We start from the raw sequence: 27,613 nt of genomic DNA, 5'->3' as shown, positions 1-27,613 counted from the left end.
GTTGACTCTGTGTGTGTGTGTGTGTGTGTGTGTGTGTGTGTGTGTGAGAGAGAGAGAGAGAGAGAGAGAGAGAGAGAGAGAGAGAGAGAGAGAGAGCGGGGAGGGGTGGTGATATTTCTTTGTGGATCTAGGGAAGGACTCCAGGGGAAGCTCATCGATGGTGAGATCGTTAGCAATTAGAAGACCCTGAGTTCCCATGATGCGTCTCCTTTTAAACACCCCCAGTGACACGAGGAAAGAGATCAATCCACAGCCACGAGGCTTCTCCGGCATGGGGCTTCATGGGGCAGGAGAGCAGGAGAAGAGAGCAACCCCTCACCCCTCCTTTCTGAAACAGGGAGTCCTGCTCTGCCCGCTGAGCATCTCTCAATGGAGGCAGGGGGCGGGGGGAGGGGAGTTAGGGCAGGACGTTGATCCGTCCCTTCTAAGGGACCCGTCTGCAGACATTTCCAGCTGTCACCGCTGGAGGTGGGGTGGGGCTCCTGGCATTCAGGGGTGCAGGGATGTTGGACACACACCATCCTGTGTGTGTGGACACACACCCCTGCCACAGCCCCCAACAAAGATGAGTTCGCAAAGCCCACGATGTCATGGGTAAGACCCCAACGTCCGTCACGCCTGTCCGCCGCCCTCCTGTCCTCTGAAGGCTTTACCCGGGAGTAACCCCACCCTCTGAGAGTGAGGGAAACCTGCCCCCCGCCCCGAGTCCGCTGGCCGCCCCCACTGCTGACCTGGTCGCAGAGGGTCCCGATCAAGCCTTCCAGATCCTGCTTCTCGTGGAGGACCATCTGCTTCTCCTCGTACTCCTGCTCCAGCTGCATCTCCAACTGGCGGAGCTGTGGGCACAAAGGGCAGTGGCTTAGGGGCCCAGCTGGCTCGGGGTCCAGCCCCTGGAGGAACGGGGAGGGTGCCGAGGGGCTCGAGTGCCGGCCCATCCCCCTAGTGCCTGTGCAGAGAGACTGGGCCCAGGTCTCCAGTGGGGAACGCAGGCGCCTAGCGGTGCCCGGGCTGGGACTGGCGGGGAACGCTGGCCGGCCATGGGGACTGTCCCTCTGTGAGCTCTCCCCCCGCCCGTCCCCTCCTGGGAGCCGTGGGCACCCACAGAAGAGGTGTGCCTCTCCCACACTGGCTGCGCAGAGCTCGGCACGGCAGCGCAGTCACCGCCTGTGTCACCTGCTCCATGCGGCCGTGTCGAAGAGCCCGTTTGCTGTTTCAGATGGCACCTCTGTGTCCTCAAACACTAGGCCCGGCAAGAAGGGAATCAGGGGTGGCAGCTGGGACCCCCGAGTTGGGAGGAAGCCCCGAGTTGGGAGACCTGGGGGCGGGGAACCCGCACACCTCCTCCTCCTCCATCTCCCGTTCCCTCTCTCCCTCCTCTTGCCTCTCTTCCCCCTGCATCTCCTGCTACTCTTCCCTGCCTCCTTCCCTCCTCTCCCCCCACCCCTGCCATGAGAGAGTATGCCAGCACCTCTACAGGTCAGGAAGGGGGTCCTCACCTGACAACCCCCCGCCACTCTTCATAAGGATCCCAAACCACTGAAAATAAATGCCTGCTCCTTCTGCCACGTGCGTCTAGGAGCCGGAGTCTGGACGCAGCCACTGGGCCACAGGAAGCTGACTAAGGGGACCCACGGCTGGCTCTGCTCTATCGACCACAGTCCAGCAAAGTGGCGTTCCCAACCCCACTGGGCTCAGCATGGCCTCCACCCCACCAGCACCCCCACCTCCCCCTCGTAACCCCCCTGCCACCACCTGTGCACCCCTCTGCCTCGACCTTATTCAACAGACAGGCAGTCAAGGTCAGAGAGAGCAGTTCAGGGCCCCCCAACCCCGACCCAGGCCCCCAGCTATGGATTTCCTGTCACCAAGCGAGGCTGACAGCAAGCACATGTCAAAGCCAATGTCTGCCACGCAAGAAATATACATGTCTAACCCCCCCCCACCACCACCTCTCTTTATAAATCTGCCTACAGGAGCCCCTCGCCAGAGCGGGGCTTAGGGCACACACGGGACTTCAGAGGGGGCAGGGGGGGGTCTTCTTTGATGCTCCCCGAACTGGGCAGACTTCACCTTAGAGGACAGGGCAAGAGCTGAGGACAGGCAGTGCATGTCCTTGGTTGTACAGGGCTGCGGCGACCAACCAGGGGTGTGGAGCTTAAGCTCATGCCGGGCCTCGCAAAGAGCAAGGCCCACTGCTCGCTGGTGTGTCTGGAACACAGACCGCAGAAGCCAAAGCTCGTTGCAGGATACGGACAAAACCCCAAACCCTATGTGGCGAATGTCTGGAGAGTTCTGCAGCGCACACGGCTGACCGTCCCGCTGTGGCGCTCACACGTGGGACGAGTGGAGAGCAGGGAGTGGAGGGAGGGCCCAGGCAGGGGGAAGACATTCTTTCTGGAAAAGCTGTGTCAGGCTCTGGCGTGCAGGATGTGGCAAAGTCTTGGCTAAACTTTGTGCCAGGAGCACCAGAGCATGTGGCACTACCCACGGCTGACTTCCACTGGGCTTCCAAAATGCTTTCCCACGGTCCAAATACTTGCACACATGCACACAGACGTGTGTGTACCCACACCTCACAGGCTCTCGTGAGTACATCCTCACATGCATGTGGGCACACACATGCATGCAGTCACGCAAGCATAGACTAGTGCACATAAATGCTCACGCTCACATACATGCATACCCTCATACACTTACACATATGCATTCACACACAGACACACACACATACCCTCACACATGTGCTCCCACAGAGATTCATACAAACATGGGTTACACAGGCATACACACATATGCATGCACACATGTGCACATGCATACATACACAGACATCCTCACACACGCAGGCACATACACGTAGGCACTCATGTACGTGCATGTACACACGCACTCACACACATGCACATACAAGCATACCCACACATATGTACTGGTTAAACAACGGGGCTTTGGAGCCAAGCTTGAGTCTGCCTGGTCCCTAAGCTCGGTCCCTGCCTGGCCAAGTGACCCTGGGCAAAGTCCCTTTTTTGGACTCATTAATAAATGAGAATGTGTGTGCCAGATGTGTATTGACCAGAGTGGGAGGCATCGGGCTGAGTCCGGTGCAAACAGCAGGTTTCCACGCAGCACGGCCCCAGTTAGATCAAACCATCGTTCTCCAGACACACGCGTGTGTGTGGAGAGAGTGAGCGAGGTATTTGTAGAGAGAGAGAGAGAGAGATGAAAGAACATCTGAGAATTGTCAGAACGCCACTGCCGAGGTGGGAAGATTCCCAGGGCTTACGGCTTCCTTAAACGTCGGCAAGGGGCTCGGAGAAGCGGTGAGAGCTGGTGTGAGTCGCTGAGGAAGCGACAGGAGGGACCAGTCCCCTCTGGGAAACGGCCCCCACGCCGGCACCAGTCCCCAGCCCCCAGGCTGAGGGGATCTGGGCAGAAATCTGGGGGTGCGTAACCAGGACAGTGCTGGAGGCCTCGAGTGCCGCAGGGTCCTGGGGAAAAAGGTCTTCCTGTCCTGTGTCAGACGTCCACCCAGGGACCTGGGTCCCCGGAGTTTGCAGGAAGAGGCTCAGCTGACCTCACGGCGCCCAAGGAAGGCAGCTCTGCGCCCGGCGAGCGGGCACCCCGAGGCCCGGCGGGGTCTGCTGCCCACCTACCCGCTTCTGGCACGACTGGCGGACATCCTCCAGCTCCTCCTCCTGGTCCTCGCGGTCCTTCTGGTGCATCTGCTTCATCCGCTCAATCTCCAGCTCCAGGCGCTGGCGGAGCTGGGGGAGGCAGAGGGGGCGGGGCTTGAGGCAGGGTCCTGCTCTGACTGCCCTGCCCGAGGGGCGCCCGGGGGTCACACCCCAGGGCTGGTGGGGGCTGAAGGGATCGTGGAGCCCCCCGGCCCTCAGAGAAATCAGCACAAGGATGCCACCTCATGCCCCGTCTGGTGGCCGCGCACACTCGCACCCCCACCACCGCCCTTCCCTGGTACGTGGGGACGGAGACTCCCGAACGCTTCTCTGCCGGAGAGAGGGCCCTCCCTCCCTTGCCTTCCTCGGCACAGGCGGCAGCAACGGAGGCTGGAAAGGGGACGGGCGGCTGGGTGGATGGTACAGAGAGGAGTTGTTGGCGGCTATTAGAAAGCCTGCAGAGGGAGGCAGCCTCCCCACGCACGACCGCGGGCCTCTGGTCATTCCATCCCTCTGCAGGAAACAGCCAAGAATCCCCATCCCGTGGGCCACATATAGCAGTCAGCACCACGAATGTGACGTGTTTTGGAAGCAGAGAGAAAGGGCACACTGCTCCCTTCCTGGCAGCCTGACAGGACCCATGTTTCTCCAAAGGAGAAGGAGTCGCTCACTAACCCCCACCCCCAGCCCTCTCCAGCCAAGAGCGAGACAAGCAGAACCTTCCAGAGGCTGCTTCCATATGCAGCCTCTGGAAGGTTCTAGAATGGGAAGTAGAAGACCTGGGTTCCAGTTCCAGCTCTCACTTTCATGACCTGCGAACTTGAGAGAATGTTCCCAAACTCTTGTTTCTCAGATTCTGGCAAAATGAAATTACATAATACTCTTTTTTTTTTAGGGGGGGGCTTGGGGGGAAGATCTTTGGACCACAACTGGTGGTGTTCAGGGCTCACTTCTGGCTCTGCACTCAGGGATCACCCCTGGTGGGTTCGGGGGACCATAGGGGATGCTGGAGATCAAATCTAGGTTGGCTGCATGCAAGGCAAGTGCCCTACCCACTGCACTATCTCTCCAACCCCCTACCTAAAGCATTCAATTTTTTTTTTCAAAATTTCAGTACCTTATCCATTGGTACAGACTCTAAGAACATATATTTTTTCAGCTATCACCGATGAACAGTCATTATTTTTATTAATCGGCAGCGAGTGGAAGTTTGGGGCCACCCCCTGCGGCCTTTGGGAGCTCAGTGCTCAGCAATTACTCCCGAGCTTGGGGACCAGATGGCAAATGAGGTGCCAGAGACCAAACCACGGCTGGCCATATGCAAGACAAGCAAGCACCATGCCCCGGCACTCGCTCTTTGGCCCCACAGTCTTTAATAGCGAAGGTTTGCAGGGAGCACTCAGCACCCAACTCTGCAGCCGAGTCACAGGACAGCACCTGTCCCCAAGGGCTGCCCCCAGTGTGGCAATGAAGTGGAGACAGAAACAACCTCAGTCTTTTCAAATGGCAACAATACACTGCTCTGGAGGGCGTTGGGGGAAGGGTGGGGAGAGCGACATGGGTGAGCTATGTCAGGCCGAACTGCCATCTCAGGCAGCAAGCAGGCTCCGGCAAAGGGCCCACTTCCTCCCTGACGTCCTGTGAAATGACAGAGGGTCACAGGGAGATGCTCTAAAGGTGAGGGGCATGAGCCAGAGGACGGATCTTTCCTTCTCGCTTTTTCCTGGCCTCTCAGACACCTTGTTGGCTTATGCAAGGTCACATAGGATTGCAGGGGACAAGTGTCGGCCTGGTCACAGATAAAGAGATCCTAGACAGCTAAGAGCACCATGCAGCTGGAGGTTGGGGGAGGCTCCATGTTTGGAGCCAGATGTTAAGTCAGGCTTATCCTTATAATAAAGGAGGGGGAAGAGGAGGAGGAGGAGGAGGAGGAGGAGGAAGAGGAGGAGGAGGAGGAGGAGGAGGAAGAGGAGGAAGAGGAGGCGGAGGAGGAGGAAGAGGAGGAGGAGGAGGAGGAGGAGGAAGAGGCGGAGGAGGAGGAAGAGGAGGAGGAGGAAGAGGAGGAGGAGGAGGAGGAAGAGGAGGAGGAGGAGGAAGAGGAGGAGGAGGAGGAGGAAGAGAAGGAAGAGGAGGAGAAAGCGAAGGAAGAGGAGGAGGAAGAGGAGGAGGAGGAGGAGGAAGAGGAAGAGGAGGAGGAGGAGGAAGAGAAGGAAGAGGAGGAGGAAGAGAAGGAAGAGGAGGAGGAGGAGGAAGAGGAGGAGGAGGAGGAGGAGGAGGAGGAGGAGGAGGAGGAGGAGCAAATCCAACTTTACCATCACGGTAAAAATACCGAATGCCCTGACCAAACACCATGACCTCTTAGCACCTGTGTTGCAAACCATAATGCACAAAAGGAAAAGGAGAGAGAGAGAGAGAGAGAGCGAGAAGGAAAGTGCCTCCCATAGAGGGAGGCTAGGGTTGGGGTGGGGGTTGGGGAAGGGCGGTAGAGAAACAGGGGACGTTGATGGGGGGAGGTGTGCACTGGTGGAGGGCTGGGTGCTGAATCATTGTCTGACTGAAACCCAACTATGAACAGCTTTGTCAAGGTCTATCTCATGGATATTCAATTTTTAAAAGTTTTTAAGAAATAAGTTTTTAAAAGTACTGCTGTGGAGTCCATGCCCAATTCAATCAGCTCAATCAAGGGCCGAATAAACAGCAGTACTCCTACGTAAAAAAAAAGAATCACTGAGTGCAGCCCTGGAGCCCCCACTTCAAACATCACTGGGGTGATAACCCCCAGCACTGCAGGAACCGAGACCCTAGGAGGAGGAGCCCAGGGCCTCATAAGCACTGCTCGGTGAGGGAGGGGGACAGAGAGGGGTGAGGAGGAAGAGGAAGGGAGGGGGGAGGGAAGGAAGGAAGAAAGGAAGGAGAGGAAGGAAGGAAGGAAGGAAGGAAGGAAGGAAGGAAGGAAGGAAGGAAGGAAGGAAGGAAGGAAGGAAGGAGAGGAAGGAAGGAAGGAAGGAAGGAAGGAGAGGAAGGAAGGAAGAGAGGGAAGGCGGGAGGCAGGCAGGCAGGCAGGAAGACGTGCCAGATGATGTGGCATGGCAGCAGAGGGGTGGCTGGTATGCAGAAAAGCACTTTATAAGCGTCAGGTATTTGGGCGGCACCATAAATGCTCTGATAAGCAAGAGCCACTTAAAATGCTGCCTTCTGGGGCTGCAGCGATAGCACAGCGGGGAGGGCGTTTGCCTTGCACAAGACTGACCCAGGCTCGATCCCCAGCATCCCATATGGTCCCCCAAGCAGCGCCGGGAGTGATTCCTGAGTGCAGAGCCAGGAGTAACCCCTGAGTATCGCTGGGTGTGGCACCCCCAAAAAATGTTGCCTTCAGGGCTGGGAGAGACAGTACAGGGGCTAAGGTGCTGGCCTTCACATGGCCAACCCGGGGTCAACCCCAGCACCCCATATGGTCACCCCTGTGCCCCACTAGGAGTCATCTCTGAGTGCAGAGCTAGGAGCAATCCCTGAGCACTACCAGGTGTGCCCCTCACAACCAGAGGAGAAAAGGGAGGAAGGAAGGAAGGAAGGAAGGAAGGAAGGAAGGAAGGAAGGAAGGAAGGAAGGAAGGAAGGAAGGAAGGAAGGAAGGAAGGAAGGAAGGAAGGAAGGAAGGACAAAGGAAGTTCAAAGTTCAAAGGAAGTTCAAAGGAAGGAAGGAAGGAAGGAAGGAAGGAAGGAAGGAAGGAAGGAAGGAAGGAAGGAAGGGAAGGAGGGAGGGAGGGAGGGAGGGAAGGAGGAAGGAAGGAAGGAAGGAAGGAAGGAAGGAAGGAAGGAAGGAAGGAAGGAAGGAAGGAAGGAAGGAAGGAAGGAAGGAAGGAGGGAGGGAAGGAGGGAGGGAAGGAAAGAAGGGAGGGAGGGAGGGAGGGGGAGGGAAGGTGGACAGGAGGGAGGGGAGGGAGGAAGGAAGGGAGTGAGGGAGGGAGGGAGGAAGAGGAGGGAGGAAGAAGAGAAGGGAGGGGAGGGGAAGGGCGGGGAGGGGAGTAGCAAGGGGAATGGGGACCCTTTTTGCAAAGGCCCCTGGGGTGCGCTGCTCTGCAGAGGCTGGGCCGGTGCTGCCAGGACAAACACGAGGGGGTGGATGACAGGCCTGAACATCAGGCCTGGCCTGAGGGGCAGCGGAGGCTACAGTCGGGCTGGCCTTCAGTGAAACCTCTGCCCCGTCTTAGGGCCGGCCGGGGCCCGGGCACTCCCGCGGGCGGGCCCCCACCTGCTCCAGCTGCCGGATGGTGTTCTCCTGCTGGCTCTGGATCTTCTCCTGCTCCGCGGCGCCGGACTCCAGCTTCCAGAGCCTCTCTTTCAGGCCCATGACGCAGCTGTCACCCGCAGAGGGAGTCACCAGCAGCTCCCGCTTCTGGGCCTGCAGCGTGGCCACATCCTGCTTCAGCTGCGAGGTCTCCTCTTCCTTTTGCTGCAGAAACAGAGCGCTCACCCCAGATCCTGTCACGTGACCACCCCCCCACCCCCCACCACCACCCCCCGGAGTGGCAGGGGGCCCTCCGTGTCTGCTGGTAGGGCGCTGATCATTGTTCAGTGCTTCCCTTCTGCCAAGGCCTTCGCTGCCCCCCAGGGCACCCCCTGCCAGGCTCCCTACGTGCCAAGAGCTCGGGGTGTGCTCAGAAGGGGATGCTGGCAGGAATGCAAGGCTCCTCACCCCTCCAGTTTGGGCCCAGAGACTCTGAGGGCCAAGCCTGCGCTGGCAGCCAACTGAGGCTGAGTTCAAAACACAGCACCGGCTGGCCCAAAGGTCCGGAAATGGGTCTCCGGCCAGAATGCAGCCCCAGGTTCAAATCTCTGGGGACTGGGATTGTGGGGGCGCTCAGTGCTTGATGGATCTCCCAGGGATGACAGGGTAAGGCGCAGATGGAGCAAGGTGCTCGTGTCAGAGCTTAATAAAAAATCGCCCTAAATTCCCCAAGCCAAGCGTGGTCTGGGTCATTCATTTCCCACACCGCCCAGGCGGGCACCTGGGAACTCGGGTGGGCAACCAGCGTGAGACTGTGAAGGACCACGAGTGAGCAAGGAACCCATGACACCAATGTTGTCCCGAGCGTCTGTTTGCCGGTTTTCTGAAATGGCTGGAAGGGAGCAAACCTCTCTCCTCTTCCCTCCCACCCCACCCCAGCACTCTCTCCTCATCCCTACCCAAGCAGGAGTGTGTGGGGTTGGGGGACAGGCAACCTAGGGCCCGGGAGTCTCTGTGGCCCCCTGGCTCTTACCTTCAGCTGCTGTTGTAGCTGGCCGAGTTCCCACCGGATACTGGCGTTCTCCTGAATCACTTTCTCACGCAGTCGCCTCTCGAACACAGACTCCCCCAGGGCCTGGGCCAGCTGCATGTCAAACCTAGGCGGGCAGAGCAGGAGCGAGTGTAAGGACCCGTGGGGCACTGAGGGCGCCGGGGGAGCAGGCACGTGCAGAGAGGCCGTGAGTTTGCTCAGAGCCCAGCGGGAAGCCACGGAGAGTGGCTTGGACCACTGGTGGTCCAAGCTCCAGGCTTGGACCAAAGGTGGCGGCTACGGGATGGGGCGGTGGGGCCAGAAAGCAACTTGTTTTGTTTCTGGAGCACACCCGCTGGTGCCCCGGGTGGAGCTCTTGGCTCAGTGCTTGGGGATTGCTCCCAGGGTACCCCCGGGGAACCATGCGGTACAGGGGTGGAATCTGGAGCTCCAACAGGCCAAACAGGCACTACAGTCCCTTGAGCCAACCCCCACCAGCCCCAGGGAGAAACACTGATAGCATTTCCATAGAAATATTGGGTCCTTATTTTAGAATGTGATAAAAAGGGGCTGGAGAGATAGTACAGTGGGCAGGGTGCTTGTCCTGCACATGGCCAACCCAGGTTCGATTCCCAGCATCCCATATGGTCCCCTGAGCACAACCGGGAGTAATTCCTGAGCATAGAGCCAGGAGTAATCCCCGGGCATCACCAGGGGTGGCCCCCAAACCCAAAACCAAATAGAATTTTAAAATGTGATTTTAAAATTATATGCTGGAGCGATATCACAGCGGTAGGGCGTTCGCCTTTCACGCGGCTGACCTGTGTTCAATTCCTCCGCCCCTCTCGGAGAGCCCGGCAAGCTACCGAGAGTATCTAGCCCACACGGCAGAGCCTGGCAAGCTACCCGCGGTGTATTGGATATGCCAAAGACAATAATGATAAGTCTCACAATGAGAGACGTTACTGGTGCCCACTCGAACAAATCGATGAGCAATGGGATGACAGTGACAGTGAAAATTATGTGTGTGTGCGCGTGTGTGTGTGTGTGTGTGTGTGTGTGTGTGTGTGTGTGTACAACCAGGGACTAGAGAGAGGCATGTGCCTTACACACAAACTGACCCAGATTCAATCCCCAGTGCCACATATGGTCCCCCTACCAGCCCCTCTAGGAGTGCTCCCAGAATGCAGAATCAGGAGGAAGCCCTGAGCACCACCAGGGGTGACCCTCCAAACAATATATGTGTGTCTGTATAGATAACTAGAATATAAGTATCTACAAATAGAATATTTTTAGAAAGCAGAGAGATCTCAAAGCTGTGCTGATTTGGCAACATATGCCAACAACGCTTGGCTCTACCAGGTCCCAACTTGGCATCCAACAGTCTTGGATGGGTGAATGAAGAGATGAGTGAATGAAGCCACATCTCCGCACCGGGGCCCTCCCGCAGCCGAGACTGTCAGGGTCGCGCCTTCTGAGCCCCATGTGAGCACAGGCCTCCCTGGGAAATGCTGGCCTTTTGTGCATTCACCTTCATGTGTGTCTGAAGCAGGAAACAGGGACCAGAGGCAGCCAGTGGGCGCCCTGCGGATGCTCGGGGGACGGTGGGCCCACCTGTGCCCCCATGGTGCTGTGCTGCTGGTGGTGAGAAGCGTTTCCCCAACAGGGCCTCATTCCAGACACGCGGCTGGTCCCGCCCCTGCAGGCGAGGAAGCCAACAGAGGCAGTGCCACCAAGCCTGGCTCAGGGTGACTTTGTCACTTGTCCTCCTTCCACTGAGAAAGTCTCACTGATTCAGGGACTTGGCGAGGTCTAGAAGGGGTCCCCGGCAAGCAGAAGGCACTCTGCACTTGATACAAGATTATCTCACGTCCCTTCATCCTCCGCCCCGCACTCCTGGGACAGCCAATCAGGGATCATCTGAGAATGTCCTGCTGTCGGGTCAGCCAATCAGGAATCATCTGAGAATATCCTGCAGGCGGGACAGCCCCTGAGCTCTCTGATTGGCTGCTGGTGACTGGATTCGGGAGGCCGGATTGGCTGCCCAAGGAGGGAAACATTGTGATGATAATAATGACCCGGAAGCTCCCGGCTGGGCTCTGACCTGGGCCCACACCTGACCCCCGCGTGGAGCACTCACGAGCAGGGGCCGCAAGCATCTCCCGGAAGACCCGAGTCCCGACAGGTGGGTAATTCAGCCCCGTGGTCCGCAGTCGGGGGACGAGCGTGAACCCCAGCTCATTCCCCACTTACCTGCCCAGGGCCCTGGGGGCCAGGGGTGGGGGGAAGAGAGGGGCGGGGAGAGAGGAGAGAAAGGGGGGGTGAGAGAGACGACAGAGACAGGGGGAGAGAGAGGGGGGAGAGAGAGACAGAAGAGAGAGGAGAGAGAGGAGAGAGAGAGAGGAGAGAGAGGGGAGAGAGGAGGGAGAGGAGAGAGAGGGGAGAGAGGAGAGAGAGAGGAGAGAGAGGAGAGGGAGAGAGGAGAGAGCGAGAAGAAGAGAGAGAGGAGAGGGGGGAGAGAGAGAGAGGAGAGAGAGAGCGCAAGCACAATGGATACTGCGTGCTTGCCTCGGTTCGATCCCCAGCTCCACACAGGACCCGCTGAGCCCCACCAGTAGTCAGCCCTGAACACCACTGGGTGTGACCCCAAAACAAACAACCATAAAATGCTGGTCTCTCCCCACCCCCGTGAAAAGAGACCGTGGCCACTTCCACTGAAGGAGAGTGTGGCATGGAGTGCATCGTGTGACAGGTAAGGACGAAGAATCAGGTTTCTGGGGGCTGGCAGGGGAGAGTCCTGAGTCCCTGCAGTGGGGGGGGGGGCCCACTACACGGGGATGGGGGCGGGGTGGCCAGGGGAACCGATACAACCGGGTAGGTGCCCTGACTGGTGCCTCCAACAGCCTCCAACCACAGAAGCTCAGCGCTGGCAGAAGCCTGGGTAGTGGGGGGGCCGCTGTGGTCTCGCCCCAAAGCCCCAGACACCCTTTGGCCCAGACAGGCAGAAACTTTTAATGAGTTTGTCCAGGCAATGGGCCTGGGAAGTTTAGGTCATTTCCCGCAACTGGAAGTACCAAATCTAAAGCTCCCCCATTGCAGAACGCGAGATACCTCTACAAAGCAAACAGGCCCAGGGGCGGGCAGAGAAGGACATCCCCTGCCTGCTCTCCCGCTCACACACACACACAGGTAGTTCAGTGGGACGAAGAAGCCAAGAAAGCTCGAAGAGAAACAAGAGAAACTGTCTCTCAGGCAACTCAGGCACAAAATGGTTCATAAAAATACAAGAGCACTTGCTCCTCCCTAGGGAACGAGTCTCTCCCAGCCAGGCCACATGTCAGCACCCTGAGGAAGGCCTTTCTGGGGCCAGAGCCATGGCACGATGGGTAGAGTGTTTGCCTTGAATGTGGCCGACCCAGGTTCGATTCCTGGCACCCCAGGACCCAAGATGGTCCTCTGAGTACTACCTGAGTGCAGAGTCGGGAATAAGTCCTGAGCATGGCCAGGTGTGGCCCCAAGAAAACAAAAAGCAAAGTAATGCCTTTTTATATCCTAACCGAGGGCCTCCGGAAGGCGGCTGTTTCGTCCATTCGCTTCCTATGAAGACTCACTGGGGCCTTGTACGGCTCCAGCAGTGCTTCTCACATGGCCTTGGGCTCTGAGACACAGTCAGGGTCTCTCTGTACGAGGACGGCCATGAGCCAGGGGCAGGGTTCCAGTCTGGGATCTGCTGTGAACTGGCAATGACAGTGCCCCAGTGGGGAAGCAAGTCTGGGACCCAGGTGCAGAGGCTGGGCCGGCCACTCCTTCCTGCCCAGGGCCCCATCCCTGCCAGAACAGCTCCTGTCACCCGAGGCCACGGACTCCAAGTCAAAAGCACCAAGCACCGCCTTATTGTGTCGTGGCTCCCTTTGGATTGACCAACTGGAGCACTTTGTCTCCTTGCCACAAGGTGGCGCTCTCATTTCTCTCCCTCCCCCTACCGCCCCCCCCAACCCAGCACCCAAGAGACTCTCAGACCAGCTCAAGCCCGAGGAATGAGATGGCACAGCTGGGTGCCTGCACAGGTGGGACTTGAAACGGGTGTTCTGACGTCAGCATGTGAGGCCGAGCTGCCTCTCGAGGCTCCATAATGAGCTCCTTCCTTGAACAATGAAATTGGGGGGGAGGGGGGGCCCAGGGGTAAGTCAAGAAGATGTCTCAGCATCCGGGGACCAATTGACTCTACAGCTAAATCTGGGGAACAGGAAAGACTCATTTTCTTGCAGGATTCTCCGGAGGAACCCATCAGGGTTGTCAAGGTGTGAAGTGGGAGAGAGGAAATGAAGGCAGGACCTGAGGATTCCAGCGCATGGAGGGGGAGCTTCACACACACACACACACACACACACACCCCTATGGCCCCCAGCCAGCAGGCAGCTCACCTCTTCTGCTTCTTCTCCAACTCATGGTTGCGGCCCTGCTGGTTCTCCAGCAGCACGCGGCTGTCCTCCAGGTCGCAGGACACATGGTGGCACTTCCTCTTCAGCTGCTGGGCCATGGCCTTGGCTGCCTCGTAGGCAAGCTGCAGCTCTGCAAGCTTTGGGAGCAACGGAATGAGTGAGCGAACCCTCTACTTGGGTGGACCCTGTCTTAGCCACTCTGCCTGTACCACCCAAACAAGCTCCTTCTCTGAGCCTCTGTGGGCTCCAGTTAAGGGGTTCTCCTGGGCGTGGTTCTGACTTTCCCACCTTCTCCCCCCTGCCATGGTACCTGGGGATCCCCAATGCACCCTGTCTCAGCTGGATCCCTCACCCCCCCTCAATTGGCATCTCCTGCACCACCATGTGATGGTCAGCCATGATGCTTTCATGGGAAAATCTAACCGGGACAGGCTTGAAAGACCAGGGCAGGACATGACACTCAGCTGGGCTTGAATCACACCGAACGCACGTGACCATACACAAGTGAAAAGGCAAATCCACCTGCTTCTTCCATCCCCCCCCAACACCCTCCCAAATGTCCTAGTTTAGTTCTGCGGGAGAGGGCAACTCAGCACCGTCGCACGGAAGAAGGAGGGGGAAAAAATGGCCTCATTAAAGAATTGCTTTAAATAAGCAAAACGCGGGGTTAATGAAGCCTGTAATTCTAAATTCAGTATTTGAAGGGAAATGGGATGTTTTCTTACATTCTGCAGCTCAGGAAAAAAAAAAAGGTTGCAGTTTTATGACTTTTTAATGTAGCATGAATATCCCCCTTCCTTTAGGGAAACTGGCCCGACTTTGTAATTTGTTATTAAAGAACTGGGATGTTCCCGACACTGATCTCGCTGGGCTTATTGGTAGCCTCCGTCACAGGAGAACGTCCATCCTGGAAACGACAACTGGCACCATCCCCACCTCAAACAGGACACAGCCTCATTTCCGCAGCTTAGCACATCCCACGTGGTCTCCCCATGGCCCATTCTGTAAGCTCTCATGGTACCTTTCTCTCGAGCAGCTGCAAACAACCAGAGGCCAGGTGAAGACAAACCGAGTTCTCAAGGCACCTATCTCTCATGGGGGACCAAGACAGAAGCAAGTAATCAGAATGCAGCATGAGGAGGCTGACATTCAGGAAGACAACTCCAGGGCATCAAATCTGCACCAGAGAAGAGACTCTAGGGGGAAGGATATGTAAGCTGCTCTTTGAAGGCTAACTGGAGATGTTTAAGGGAGGAAGACGAAAGCATTTGCTGGGAAGGAGAAAGATCACATAGAAAGATCCAGAGTTGAGAAAGAATTGGGCAATTTTTTTTTAAGGAAGAGGGGGAAAATGTGACAAAACAACATATAGAAACAAATCCACAGAAAGGCAGTTCAGCCATCTTTCACAAAGAGGGGAAGGCAGTATAGCAGATAGTTCTTGTCATTAAATGGCTCTAGGATTCACAGGCAAGAAAAAGGAAGAATCAACACAAGCCTTATATACAGCACAAAAATCAACTCCAGAGCGGGAGAGAGAATACAGCAGGTAGGGCACTTGCCTTGCACACAGCTAAACTGGGTTTGATCCCAAGCATCCCATATGGTCCTCTGAGCCTGCCAGAAGTGATTCCTGAACACAGAGCCCGGAGTAAGCCCAGAGCACAGCCAGGTGGGGTCCCCAAACAAGCAAAACAATTAACTCCAAATGGGTCACAGGCCTAAAAATAAAATAGAACTCTCAAACTCAGACTGAGTACACTGGAAAAGTCCTTGATGGCCTTGGGTTTAGCTATGACTTTCTTTCTAGATTTGACACCAAAGGCACAGTTTATGAAACATTGTGCTCTAGGGTTTGCTAACATGAACAAAACAACCTTTGTTCTGCAAAGACACTCTTAAGAGAACAAAAATGTCAGAGAAAACAGTTGCAAAAGGCAGACTTGATGAAAGACTTATCAAAAATATACAAAGACTCTTACAATTCGATCATTAAAAAAATTTTTAAAGCAGGTCAGATGAGGGGCCTGGAAGGACACTTCTCCAAAGAACAGACACGAGGAAGATGATGTACAAAAAGACGCCCCTTATCAGATGCTATCAAGGAACTACATGTTAGAAGATCGAGATCTGTATGCAGCTGCACAGCACCTCCTAATTCCTCAATATTGACATTCCAGTAGGCATACAACAAATTGGACAGGAAAGTAACATAGAAGCTGACTCAACAACAACAACAAAATAATAACACCAAAGGCTCCACTAGCAACAAACAGCTTAATAAGTTCTTAGATAAAAAACAACCCCACGTGGGCCGGAGCGATAGCACAGCGGGTAGGGCGTTTGCCTTGCACGCGGCCGACCCGGGTTCGATCCCCGGCATCCCATATGGTCCCCCAGCACCGCCAGGAGTAATTCCTGAGTGCAAAGCCAGGAGTAACCCCTGAGCATCACTGGGTGTGACCCAAAAAGCAAAAAAAAAAAAAAGCAACCCCACGATCAGATATAACAAGTTTTACACAAATTGATTTTTATACTTATTAATTTTAATATTGGAGCTTCATTATCTGATCGATTGTAATTCGAGAACTGTATCAACAGTTGTGAATTGTTCTACCTTAAAATAATTTTAAGTTTTTAATTTGAAAAGAAGAATGTGATCTTACTAGGACCCAATAGAATGGCTGAGATCTGGAGTGCTGAACACACTAAATGCTGATGAGGCCGTGGAACAACAGGAACTCTCATTGCTGATAAAAATTCAAAATGGGGGAAGCTGAGCCACAGTACAGTTAGTAGGCATTTACCCACGGCCCCTGTTCAATACTTGGAATCCCAGAGGGTCCCCTGAGCACCTCCAGGAGTGATTCCTGACTGCAAAGCCAGGAGTAACCCCTGATCATCACTGGGAGTGGCCTCCAAATACACACACACACACACACACACACACACACACACAAATTCAAAATGGTCCAGATACTTTGGAAGATGGCCATTATAAAACCAAATGTACACTTACCAGACTAGTACGATCAACTAGTACTAGTCTTTACCCAAGAGATTCAAAATAAGTTCCCATAAACACCTGCACTCAGATATTTAGAACTGTTTATTCTTAGGGGCCCAAACATGCAAGCATCGAGGGTTCTTCATCAGTGGACGGATAAAAGTGTTGTCTTACCCAGATAATGCGACACTCTGTCTCTGAAGAGCCATGAGCTGTCAAACCTTGAGTAGCCACAGAGGGAACTAAGTGCCTCTAAGTGGGAAAGTCTTAGTCTTAGTCTCCAACCGTTCAGTCCCAACCATAAAGCACTGTGGGCAAAGGTAAGTTGAGCCATGACAGGTGAGGGGTGGTGGGGAGGGATAAAGAGGCCAACCACACAGGGCAGGGAGGGAAGTGAAATGAGTCTTCATGAAGCCATCATGGCAGAAACGTGTCACTCAACATTCTTTCAAACTCAGCTCGTCTGAGCACCAAGCTGGACCGTAATGGAAACTGTGGACTTTAGGGGATTACACCACATCACTGGAAGCTCTGCAGCCCACTGAGGGAGGATGCTGATGAGGATATCTACGCACGAAGTGGGATAGGAAAGCTTAGGGAAATCTTTGTCCTTCCTCCTTAATATTGCTGTGAGCCTTAAGTGGATCTCAAACATAGCGTTCAACCAGCAAACAACCTGATGCGTGATTCCCCGGTGTGCTGGATCCAGCTCCTACCAATGTGCCAGAACTGGTTCTGCCCATTTTTGCCCAATTCCCTGTTGAGTGGCACCAGGGTGGTTGTCTAAAATTAGCCACAAAGCGAATATTGATGCCATGGCAATGAGCACTTGGCTTCGGGGTTCTTATTTAACTTTTATTTTTGGTTCTGCCTATTTTTTTTTAAATTTGGCTTAGCAGCTTCACAGCAAGGATTAGAGTGTGGACCATGACAGGGCTTGAAGACCACACAAAACAGGCCAAGGGGTCAGCCCATCAGTATACTCTGCTAGAACCGCTAGATATGATTGCACTCTATTTCTATTATTTTACTACATATTAAAGAAGCAAAGAGCCATTTCGGAGCATTAGAAATGCAGAGAACACATTGCCAGAGCTATAATGGGAGAATAATGGCTAATGTGATGGGCAGTCAGGGCTGGGGAGAAGAGGAGAAACAGCTGGAAGATTGAAAGATCCGGAAGAATCCGGGCTGCGCTTGAATGTCTGGGAAATAAGGGGACCAGACTGTGGACCGAGAAGAAAGGGGTGAGGGAGTTGGAACAAAGACCCTTGAACGAGGTCAGAAACCCCCAGGACCTGTCTGTTGGTGAGCAGGGGCAAGAAAACGTCCACCACAGGCCTGAAAGGGGCAAGAGAGTGTGCTGGCCGCCAACAGAAGTCAAACTCCCAGTTAAGGGGGCTGAAGCGATAGCACAGCGGGTAGGGCGTTTGCCTTGCATGCGGCCGACCCGGGTTCGAATCCCAGCATCCCATAGGGTCCCCTGAGCACCGCCAGGGGTAATTCCTGAGTGCAGAGCCAGGAATAACCCTTGTGCATCGCCGGGTGTGACCCAAAAAGCAAAAAAAAAAAAAAAAAAAGTCTCCCAGCTAGGGCTGGAGAGGAAGTACAAAGGGTCCAGCTCTTTCCTTGCATGTGGCCAACCTGGGTTCAACCCCAGGCACTGGGGAGCCCCACCAGGGGTGATCCCTGAGTGCAGAGTCAAGAGTAAGCCCTGCACACTGCCAATGAGTCCCTCCCAAAATCAAACCAAATAAGAAGAAAACCCAGCCAGGTTCATGCCTCACATGGATTCGGAGCTCACCACAAACACTTGGTCCATGTTGGACAAACAAATAGAAAATTTAACATCTTCGAACTGCTGCAGGAAGAAATGCAAAAAGGGCTGCTTCTCATCATATGGTTGGGCCAGAACCATAGTACAGCGGGTAGGGTGCTTGCCTTGCATGCAGCCAACCCGGGTTCAATCCCAGGCATCGCATATAGTCCCTGAAGCCCTGCCAGGAGTGATTCCTGAGCACAGAGCCAGGAGAAATCCCTGAGCATCAAGACCATAAGTTAGCCTAAGTCAACTGCTGCTCTAGATAAGAAATCTAAGACCCCCAAAGGCGTACGGAGTCCCATCTGCCCAAGGAAGGAATGAACTGGAAATCACGTATCCTGAGTTCGTAAAGTACTTTTATGCCATGGAAGCCTCTGTCCCTATGAACAGAGACCCCCATGCAGAAGGAACAGTCTCCACAGCACACGCAGAGCAACAAAACAGAGGCCCAGAGTCCCCAGGGTACCATGTGTCCCGATCACAGGGGAAGTGAGGATGCATCCACGTCTCACCCTCTGGGGCCCTCGTACCTTCTGCTCCAGCTCCTTCCGGGATGTCAACTCCGAGTCCAGCCTCTCCTCGAACTGCTGCAGACGCTTCCTGAGGAACTCGTTCTCCATCTGGGCACAGTCAAGGCGTGTCTGCCACTCGTCTGCTGCCAAGCAGAAGGGGGAGGCCAAAGGGTCAGGAAGCGAAGTGCATGGGCTGGCGCTGTCCCACACACTTAGCTTTCTGGACCCGATTTCATGATTCTAATGAGTCCTGGCTACACGGCCTTAGACTGCAGGCTCGGAGTTCCTGCTCCAAGTACAGGGTGGATAAATGGGGGGGGGGGGGGACACAAAACCGGAAAACCACTTCCCGCAGTTTGTCCCAGACACCTGCCCTGGCTGACAGAGGCTGACATCTTACTCCTGAGTTGCTTCCGACCCTCACATGCACATGCCTTTCGATTCCCAGGGAAATCCCATAGTCCTCTGGGGCAGGGTGCTTTGTACTCATATGTGGAATCCCAACCCCCTTGTCTATAAGATTCTCCTCATGCAAAAGAGCACCCCCAACTGATGATGTAAGTTCATCTATGGGAAGTCATTCCATTGGCCACGCACAGGCAGTGACCAAGTATAAACAGTGACTGGTTGAAGAGCCCAACACATAGCCAAGGATGGACAGAAGGTGTAACAACGGACTCTGGCTACAAGTAACTGTTTTGTTATCTGTCTCTCAGATAACAATCTCTTGGTTTGGTAGAAATCTAGAAAAGTCATTTGCACGTAGCATGGAAACAGCAGAACAGGGACTGGACTGGCCTCAGAAATCTTATGTGTTGACTGAATGACAGAGTGATGTCCTTTAAGGTAATGAAACGGGGAAGATACTCCACCAGTGGAGAACTTAAGCTAGAGACCAACCACTTTATCCTTATCTATCACACCCCCACTCCCGCCCCACCCTCCCTGCCTCCAGCCTATATTCTACCTCCCACTCATCTCCCTGAGCACATGACTCCACCCCCAGGCAAGGCTAAGATGCTATTTTCCAGGAGAATCTAGTGAAGGAAACAAATAAGAGGAGGCCGCATGCTAGCGTCATGCATGCTCTCCAAAGGGAAATGCCACAGAATACCACGCCAAATCACATCCCCGAGGGTGACAAATATTTTGTGTTCCTCCTTGCCTCTAGGAGGGCTGACGAGCTTTGCACATCACACATGCAGTGTGAGTTTCATCGAGTGGATAAAAGTTCAGGTGGGTGTGTAGCTGGTGGGTGCACGGGGCAGTGGCCTGAAGCAGTGAGCTGACCCTTCCTTTCCTTCTACCAGTTCCACCCCCTCTCCCGAACCTCCCTGCCACCCTCCTCTGGACAGAGAATTCAGGCCATCACTCTCCAGTCACATTTTTCCCTGCATACACCTTTCCTTTCCCATTTCTCTCCCAAGTTCCTAGAGAACAGAAACCAACTAAAATTCTATGACCCTCCCCACCCCACCCCCACACCCCTCTCACCATTACCCCCCACCAGTGTCCATCTCTTTGCTGGATAATATAAGATGAATAAAAAGACCCTGAAAGGTCCCTTTAAATCCTTCACACATGTATGGGGGGGCGGGGCGGGGGGTGGGGAAGCACATTTTCAAAAATAATTTACACCACAGCTTACTCCACACAGGAGCTGGTGGCACTGCGGCGCCGCGATTAAAGTGTTTTATTGCTTCTTTCAACCTCCCTATATTTTAGAGAGTTTTTTTTTCCCGTAATGAGTATGTATTACTTTCATAATGAAAAACAAAATATTTGTGGGTTGGCTCGCGGGATGAGCACCCAGAGCCGAGCGCCTGTCTGGCCGTGTGACAGATGTGCGGCTGGAGCCAAGGCACCTCTCCCCTCCCCCCCCCCCCCCCGCACTGGCCGCCCCCCAGATCCTTCCAGGGAGACGTGTGTGGACAGCCATCGGCGGGCTAGAGCTGGGGGGACGATACGCACCCAGGGCCAGGCTGGATTTCCGCTCTCCTTGGCTGACTCACCTGGCAGAGAATCTCCCCCGTGGTATGAACCTCGCAGGAGCCCCCCGCCCCCCGAGGGCCGGGGCTGTGTGTGTGTGTGTGTGTGTGTGTGTGTGTGTGTGTGTGTGTGTGTGTGTGTGCACCGCCCAAGCATCAGCCCCCAAGGCAGCACCTTGCCATGGTGAGGATTCCGCGTGCGTAACGAGCAGCTCGGCCTCCATTGCTCACCTGCTCCAGTCTGACTCCTTTCCGCAGCGCTCAGCTGAATTTTCTGCTGGGCTGCTTCCAGCTCCTTCTCCACGGCCTCCAGATTCTTCTGGACTTGCTCATACTTGCTCTGGAACCGAGGCCACGAGGTCCAAATTGGGGCTGGCCGCCAGCCTGGGCTGGCCATCTCTCCCGTGGGGGGGGTCTCTCTCCCGCATGGCCCGAAACACCCTCACCCCCGCCCCACCCCTGCACCCTGCACCCTGCACAGTCAGGGCCGCTAGAGTCAGGGACTGTCCAGCCTCTACTTAGTCTTCACTCAAAACACTTCTGAGGCCAAACCCAGACCTGAATATGGCCCCTGACCTTGGTCCTGGGAATCCGGAAGTCTGTGTTTCTAGCTCAGGCTGAACCCCAGGTGTGAGTGAGTGAGTGGGGTGGTTGGGGGGGACACAGCCTCATAATTCTGTTCAGCCCCTCCCCTGGCATCGCCAGTCCCGACCACCCACCTTGACTTCCTGGAGCTCCCGGCAGACCCGGAGCCGCTCTGCTCGCTCGTTCTCCAGCACCTGGCAGGACACGTCCCCCTTGAAGCGCTCATCAGCCAGCTCCGTGGTCAGGTCCGTGATCTGAGACAGATACGGGGTGGGGGTGAGGGGAGGGTCACCAGGCCGTCCACCTCCTACACACAGCCGCACCCTACAGGAGCTCCCTGGGGTGAAATCCTGGGTGCTCATGACCAGGTGACCCGTCCACGTAGCTCAGTGGTACGAATACGCGCCTGGACCTCAGAAGTGGGCTGGATGGGTGCGTGGCACTGCCGAGGCCCGTCCACCCACTGGGAGGCTCTGAACCAGGACCAGATGGCACGCGTCTCTTCACTGACTTGGACTTTCAAGGTGGACAGGGCAGTGGGTCCATTCATAGAATTGTTTTTGAGAAGAGGATGAGATAATCCCATAAATGTCAGCACAGTGCCTGGTACATAGTAAGTGCTCAACAAAACTGCCTCTTATAAGGGAAACTTCTTGACCATCCATCGGCCCACGAGCCTCTGACACCCACAAGCTTCCTCAGCAGGACCCACTCCTGGGCCTGTCCCTCAGCAATATGCGTGGTGAGGAAACTCAGAAGGCTCCGGGACTCAGTGCACCTCTGCCGTGCTGGCCACACGCACCGGCTCTCAATAGTGAGTGCTCTCTATCTGTTTATGCTGGTTGCATTGATTGTGTTTTATTTTTGGTTGGGGGACCACATTCAGCAATGCTCAGGGCTTACTCCTGGCCTCTGTACTCAGGAATTAGTCCTGGCAGTGCTCAAGGGACCATAGAGGATGCCAGGACTTGAACCCAGGTGGGCCGAGTTGCAAGGCAAGCATTCTATCTGCTGCGCTATCTCTCCAGCTTGAGCATATTTTTTTGCTATAATTCCTCATCTGCTTAGCTATTATGAAAGTCAATAAATATGAACAGCCATAGATTTCCTATGAAAACTAGGCTAAATACTTTGGAAGGAAAGGGGGAGGGAGAAATGAGTTGCTTTTTAAAATTCTGCCAAATAAAGGTACAAAAATGACTAAAGGGAAAAAAAAACAATGAGGTGGAAGAAAGGGTTTCTGCATTCAGATTACAATTCTGTTTGCTTTGCTTTAAAGAAATTAAACTGACATGGCAAGGTTATGTACGAGAGGCACGGATGAAGGAAGAAGTGGGTCTTGTTTAGCTGCTCAGATACAAAAGGCTTTTAGGTCCTACATCAAAAATGTGTGAGTTAAAACAGATATATTTAAAGTTAAAAATAAGTGGGCAAGAGAGTATAATGAGTAGGGCACTTGCCTTCTACATGGCAGACCCGGGTTCGATCCCTGGCACCCCATATGATCCTCCAAGCTCAGGTCCCTCCAAGCCCACCCGAGCACAGACCCAGGAATGAGCCCTGAGCACCACTGGGGGTGCACGTGCCCGCCCCCGCAATAAATCCCTAAGGTTAAAATTTTTAAAAACATTAATTCCTACTTGCATTATTTTTTTCTCCCCTAAATTTACAGACCAACTACAGATGCCAAGTGGATGAGGGCTGGTGTGTTGTTATTGCCGAGATGGTATTCCGGGCTCGGGTCTTGAGGGCAGGCAAATGAGAAGTGAGAAGAGAGACCCGTGAGAGGACATGACCCAGGGGCTCCGGAGTGGCCCCGAAGCGGAAGAGGGGGTGCTCAGAAGAGATGCCGCTATGTGCCGAGCACTGGTCCAATGATCCAAGCTGGGATGGTCTCTCAAGTCCCAACAACGACCCAGGCAGTCCCCTGGTGCAAGTCCCCTCCCCTCCCAGGTGATGCAGAGCAGGCTGTGTCTCTGGTTCGACCGTTCGCCATAAACACTGCGTGTGATGACGTCAAATGCAGCTGCCTCTCCCATCCCTGCCTCTGCCAACAGAGAGCGCGGTTAGGGTCTTCCCAGGAGAGGTAACCCTGGGCAAGTGACGGTGTCCATGTTCTCCATCTCCGTCCATTCTCAGCTGAGAGGCTGGTTCATCCAGCAGCCCCAGGAAACAGGATGCCCACTTGTACAGAAGTCCACTGCCCCATCCCCGAGACTCCTGCCAACCCCCATAAGCAGGGCAGTGAAGCTGTCCGGTGGGTTCCCTCCCCACCTCCTTTTTATTTGCTTATACATGCACAGCCTCTGTCCCGGCTCCCAGGGGATTCCAAGTGCCTAGCAGTGCATTTCTGTGCTGCTGATTTTACTTTTTATGCTAGTTTTGTAACCAGAGCAGCGCAAAACTGAAGATCTTTTGAGAAAACAACCCGTGCTCCCAATAACTGCGGGCCACAAGCCAGGCTGCTCTGCCCACACTCGTCCCTTCACCTTCTTCCCTCCTCCTGCACATCCGCTTCCCGCTGGCGGTCACACCCGAGACGGCTCAGACAATGGGTGGGTTTAGAAAAATCTGGCAGGCGCGAGGAAAGGGAGGTGGAAGGAGAGTTCCACCGTCCTGCAGCAAGCGGGTGGCCGAGTCGGGACCCGAACCCAAGTTTCTGAGAGGCGGTGGGGACCATCACCAAAGAGGAAGTCCTCCCTCCCAGCCATCTTCTGCTGGTCTCTCTGCTGGTCTCAAACCAGCTCTGGGGAAGCCCTGGCCTGCCAAAGACCTGGGCTGAGGCTGGAGGGTGAGTACGGAGGTTAAAGCACTCGCCTTGCTCTCAGCCCAGCGGGATTCGATCCCCGGCATCACACAGGCTCCCCTGAGGACTGCCAGGGTTGACCCCTGAGCACAGAGCCAGAAAGAAAGCCTTGAGCACTCCTGGGGTGCGGTTCCAAAACAAAGACCTGAGCTGGTTATTAAGAGGCAAACTTCAGGATCCCCCCCAGACCCCTACAGACCCCAGCTTCCCCGTTTGCACAAACTCCAGGGCAATTTCCAAGCACAGAGCATTAATCGCTGCCCTAGGGATTCTTGGGTTCTTTTCCCACTCTGGCCCGGGGACTTGGTGTTAAAAAGTGGCATGGGGTGCCAGGGCTTATTCCTGGCTCAGAGACCACGCACAGTACTGCTCAGGGGGCCATGTGGGATGGTCAGGATCAAACCTGGGTTGGCTGCGTACGAGGCAAATGTCCTGCCCACTGCACTATGGCTCCGGCCCGAGGTTTGGTTTTCCTCTTTCCTGCCAACTTCCTGGTGTTGGCACCGCAGCGCCAGGGCTGGGGGGGGGGGTGGAGGGAAGTGACCCTTTGCAGGGAGCCCCTCCAAAAAATGGCAGGTGCCATCCAGGCAGAGATTCCGCTCCCTCTTCTAGCCCGAGTCCCCAGCCCCAAGTTCAGCGCTGATCCCCAACACCCGAGATTGTGTTCTCTTCGCCTTAGCCAATTAGTGTGAAATTTAATTTGCGCTAATCGGCCTGAGCAAAGGGAGCACAAAAATTAATTTAATGCATTAATTCTGAGTTCCACAGAATCTAAGTCGGGAGCCCAAAGGCCGATTAGTCCTCTCAAACGGGACAGATGAAAGACGCTTTTCGGGGACACACAGCCCCTGTGACCTTCCCCAGTCTGGACAAACCACTGCCGCGTGTCCCCTATACTGCAAAGCAGGGGCTCTGTCCACAGAGGAGAGGGGAGGGCACCCCACCACAACTGTTAGGCAAATGCCAAACACTTGCAGGGGGCATGAGCCTGAGTTGCCAACTCAGACGCATCCCGGCAGGGTATTCAAGAGCCAATGAGTGGACAAGATTCTGCAGACCTCGCTGAGCCCAGCACTTAGCTCAGCCGTGAGAAACCCTCTTTTTTTTTTTTTTTTTTTTTTGCTTTTTGGGTCACACCCGGCGATGCACAGGGGTTACTCCTGGCTCTGCACTCAGGAATTACTCCTGGCAGTGCTCAGGGGACCCTATGGGATGCTGGGATTCGAACCCGGGTCGGCCGCATGCAAGGCAAACGCCCTACCTGCTGTGCTATTCCTCCAGCCCCGAGAAACCCTCTTTCTACGGAGGGACGAGGAGCCCAGGGGTCAGCCTCAGAGAAGAGGCCAGGAAGGAGGGGACTTCGCCATCTCTCCTTGCAAAGACTTCAGCAGCAATGACACTTGGCACCCAGGCCTCATGATCAGTTTAAGGAGCCCCTGGGTAACAGGGTAACAGGACTCGGAGGGCCACTTAACAGGAAACCCGCATGGGAGTCACAGGAGCTGCCCGTGGGTGGCACTGGTCCCTGGTGATGTATCGACGGTGTGCAGGGACCTGCCCTTCAGGACCCCACCAGGAAGTTGGCAGGAAAGAGGAAAACCAAACCTCGGGCCGGAGCCATAGTGCAGTGGGCAGGACATTTGCCTCGTACGCAGCCAACCCAGGTTTGATCCTGACCATCCCACATGGCCCCCTGAGCAGTACTGTGCGTGGTCTCTGAGCCAGGAATAAGCCCTGGGCACTTCCAGGTGTGACCACCCCCCTTGTTGTTGTTGTTGTTGTTGTTGCTGTTTTTTAAAGAAATAGCATTTTTTTAAAATCCAGTCTTGATCCAATTCTTCCCTGGGCTCTCACAATCAGGGACCCAACCCCCCCACCACCACCACGTCACCAGAGAACGCAAACAGCACCCCATCCCTCTCCTGCTCCTTTCAGCCAGCCCGGAGGGGCTGTTCCCTCCAAGTCCTTGAATGGGTGAATGCTGACACCCAGAGACAGACCTGCAGAGACCCCGGTGCTGCCATCTTCGTGAAACCCCTCACATACCCGGCCAGGGACATTCCCTCTTTGCAGCAGAGGAAACTGAGGCACTGCTCCCTGATCCGTGAAAGTGATTTGCTCCAGATGGTGACGAGTGAGTCACCGAGGGTGTCTGGGGGCGCCGGCTGCCTGGTAACCCCAAGAAGTCAGCTCAGGGAGGGGAGGTGAACATCCCAGAACAAATGCAAGGTCAGGGGAGACCTGAGCCCCCAGGACCCCAGCGGGGCCATGTTCTAGTAGGACCCTCAGCGTGGACCTAGAGGAAGGGACGTTTCCTCCCATGGACTAAGATGCTAAAGACCAAAGGCAGAGAGAGGGGAGAGTCCGCTTAAACCAGGCGCTTACACCTCCACGTCCTCTAGCAGTGCCCGCCCCTCCCCCAGAGCTGCTGTCATCAATAGGGGAGATTCAGAACAAAGCCCTGGCTGAGTGGCCGGCTCTGGGGTCCCCAAGGACACGCAGGGGATGGTGCTTCAGACAGCACCGAGGCGGGTCTCTCCCCTCTGGCACATCACTGGCTACTAAGTACCAGCACCCATTACCTTCTCAGGTAGGAAGGAAGCGACTTAGCCCAGCCTCACCTCCTGCCCACTGCTGCTGCCCACCGCAGCCCTGGGAGCCCTGGGCAATGCTGCTGTCTCTGTTGGCAGGTGGGGAAAGCGAGGCACCAGGCACACATCTCCTCTCCCTGGCCTGCTCAGCTGGCTGATGGGGGACCCCAGCCACGCACCGGGCACCTCGGCTCCTGGCCAGCTGTCCACCCCACAAGACCACACTCTGCCGCTCAGATCAGCGTCCTCCCCCCTGACCTTGTACAGACCCCCAACTTCATTTATGTTGCGAAGCAAGGGATGAGGATGGCCCCGATTTTTGCCTGGGGAAAAACCGAGGCACCCAGAACTTTCCCATGTGGCTCTTAAGTTAACCTCCCGGGGGTTCTTCTGCCCGTGCCTATGTGATGCCACGGGGTTCCCACAGCCGGCTGAGACCGGCACGCTGCCTGGGACAGGAAAGGGAAACCGCTATTCTCGGGGCGGTGGGGGTGAAGAGCACAAGACTCGGAGCCGGGCCGTCTGCCCCAGAGATGGCCTTGCCCTCCTAGGGCGGGGGGGGGGGCAGCGACGGGGGGATGCTGCTGGCATTTTGCAAATGCCCTGGGAGCTTTGCAAATGGGCCGTTTTGTTTGGGGGCCACATCCAGCAGGGTGCAAGAGACCACCCATTGGGTGCCAAGCATCGAACCCGGGGCCTCCTGCACGCAGAGTGTGCTCAACCCCTTATGCATCTCTGTCCCGCAAATGGACGCGCTCACCTGGCTCTCCAGTGCCCGCTGCTCCTGGTGGGGGTCTCTGACACAAAGTCAGACCACGCGGGCTCAGGGGAGCCCCGACTGGAGGCCCAGGGCTCTGTCTCGCACCATCAGTAAGATCTCAGGGAAAGCCCCAGACATAAAGAAGGAAAACGTCCCCCCCATCCCCCAC

The 27,613-nt window shown here is 55.3% G+C and overlaps 1 protein-coding gene across 1 annotated transcript in view; it reads right to left on the bottom strand.

Annotated features, from left to right (window-relative positions):
• Positions 1-27,613, bottom strand: part of MYO18B (myosin XVIIIB) — a 234,299-nt gene that overhangs the window by 113,862 nt on the left and 92,824 nt on the right. Inside the window, exons 26-33 of the mRNA XM_055147110.1 lie at positions 21,422-21,541; positions 20,934-21,042; positions 18,733-18,857; positions 13,356-13,510; positions 8,935-9,058; positions 7,926-8,126; positions 3,654-3,764; positions 732-836 (exon numbers count right to left, since the gene is read on the bottom strand). Of these exons, the coding sequence (XP_055003085.1) occupies positions 732-836; positions 3,654-3,764; positions 7,926-8,126; positions 8,935-9,058; positions 13,356-13,510; positions 18,733-18,857; positions 20,934-21,042; positions 21,422-21,541 (1,050 nt within the window). The remainder of the gene's footprint in view (positions 1-731; positions 837-3,653; positions 3,765-7,925; positions 8,127-8,934; positions 9,059-13,355; positions 13,511-18,732; positions 18,858-20,933; positions 21,043-21,421; positions 21,542-27,613) is intronic.

Source organism: Sorex araneus, chromosome 9 (assembly GCF_027595985.1).
Source record: "Sorex araneus isolate mSorAra2 chromosome 9, mSorAra2.pri, whole genome shotgun sequence".
In the NCBI taxonomy this organism is placed as follows: Eukaryota; Metazoa; Chordata; class Mammalia; order Eulipotyphla; family Soricidae; genus Sorex; species Sorex araneus.
The sequence above is the reverse complement of the archived record's forward strand: the minus strand, read 5'-3'. Positions and strand labels throughout refer to the sequence as shown.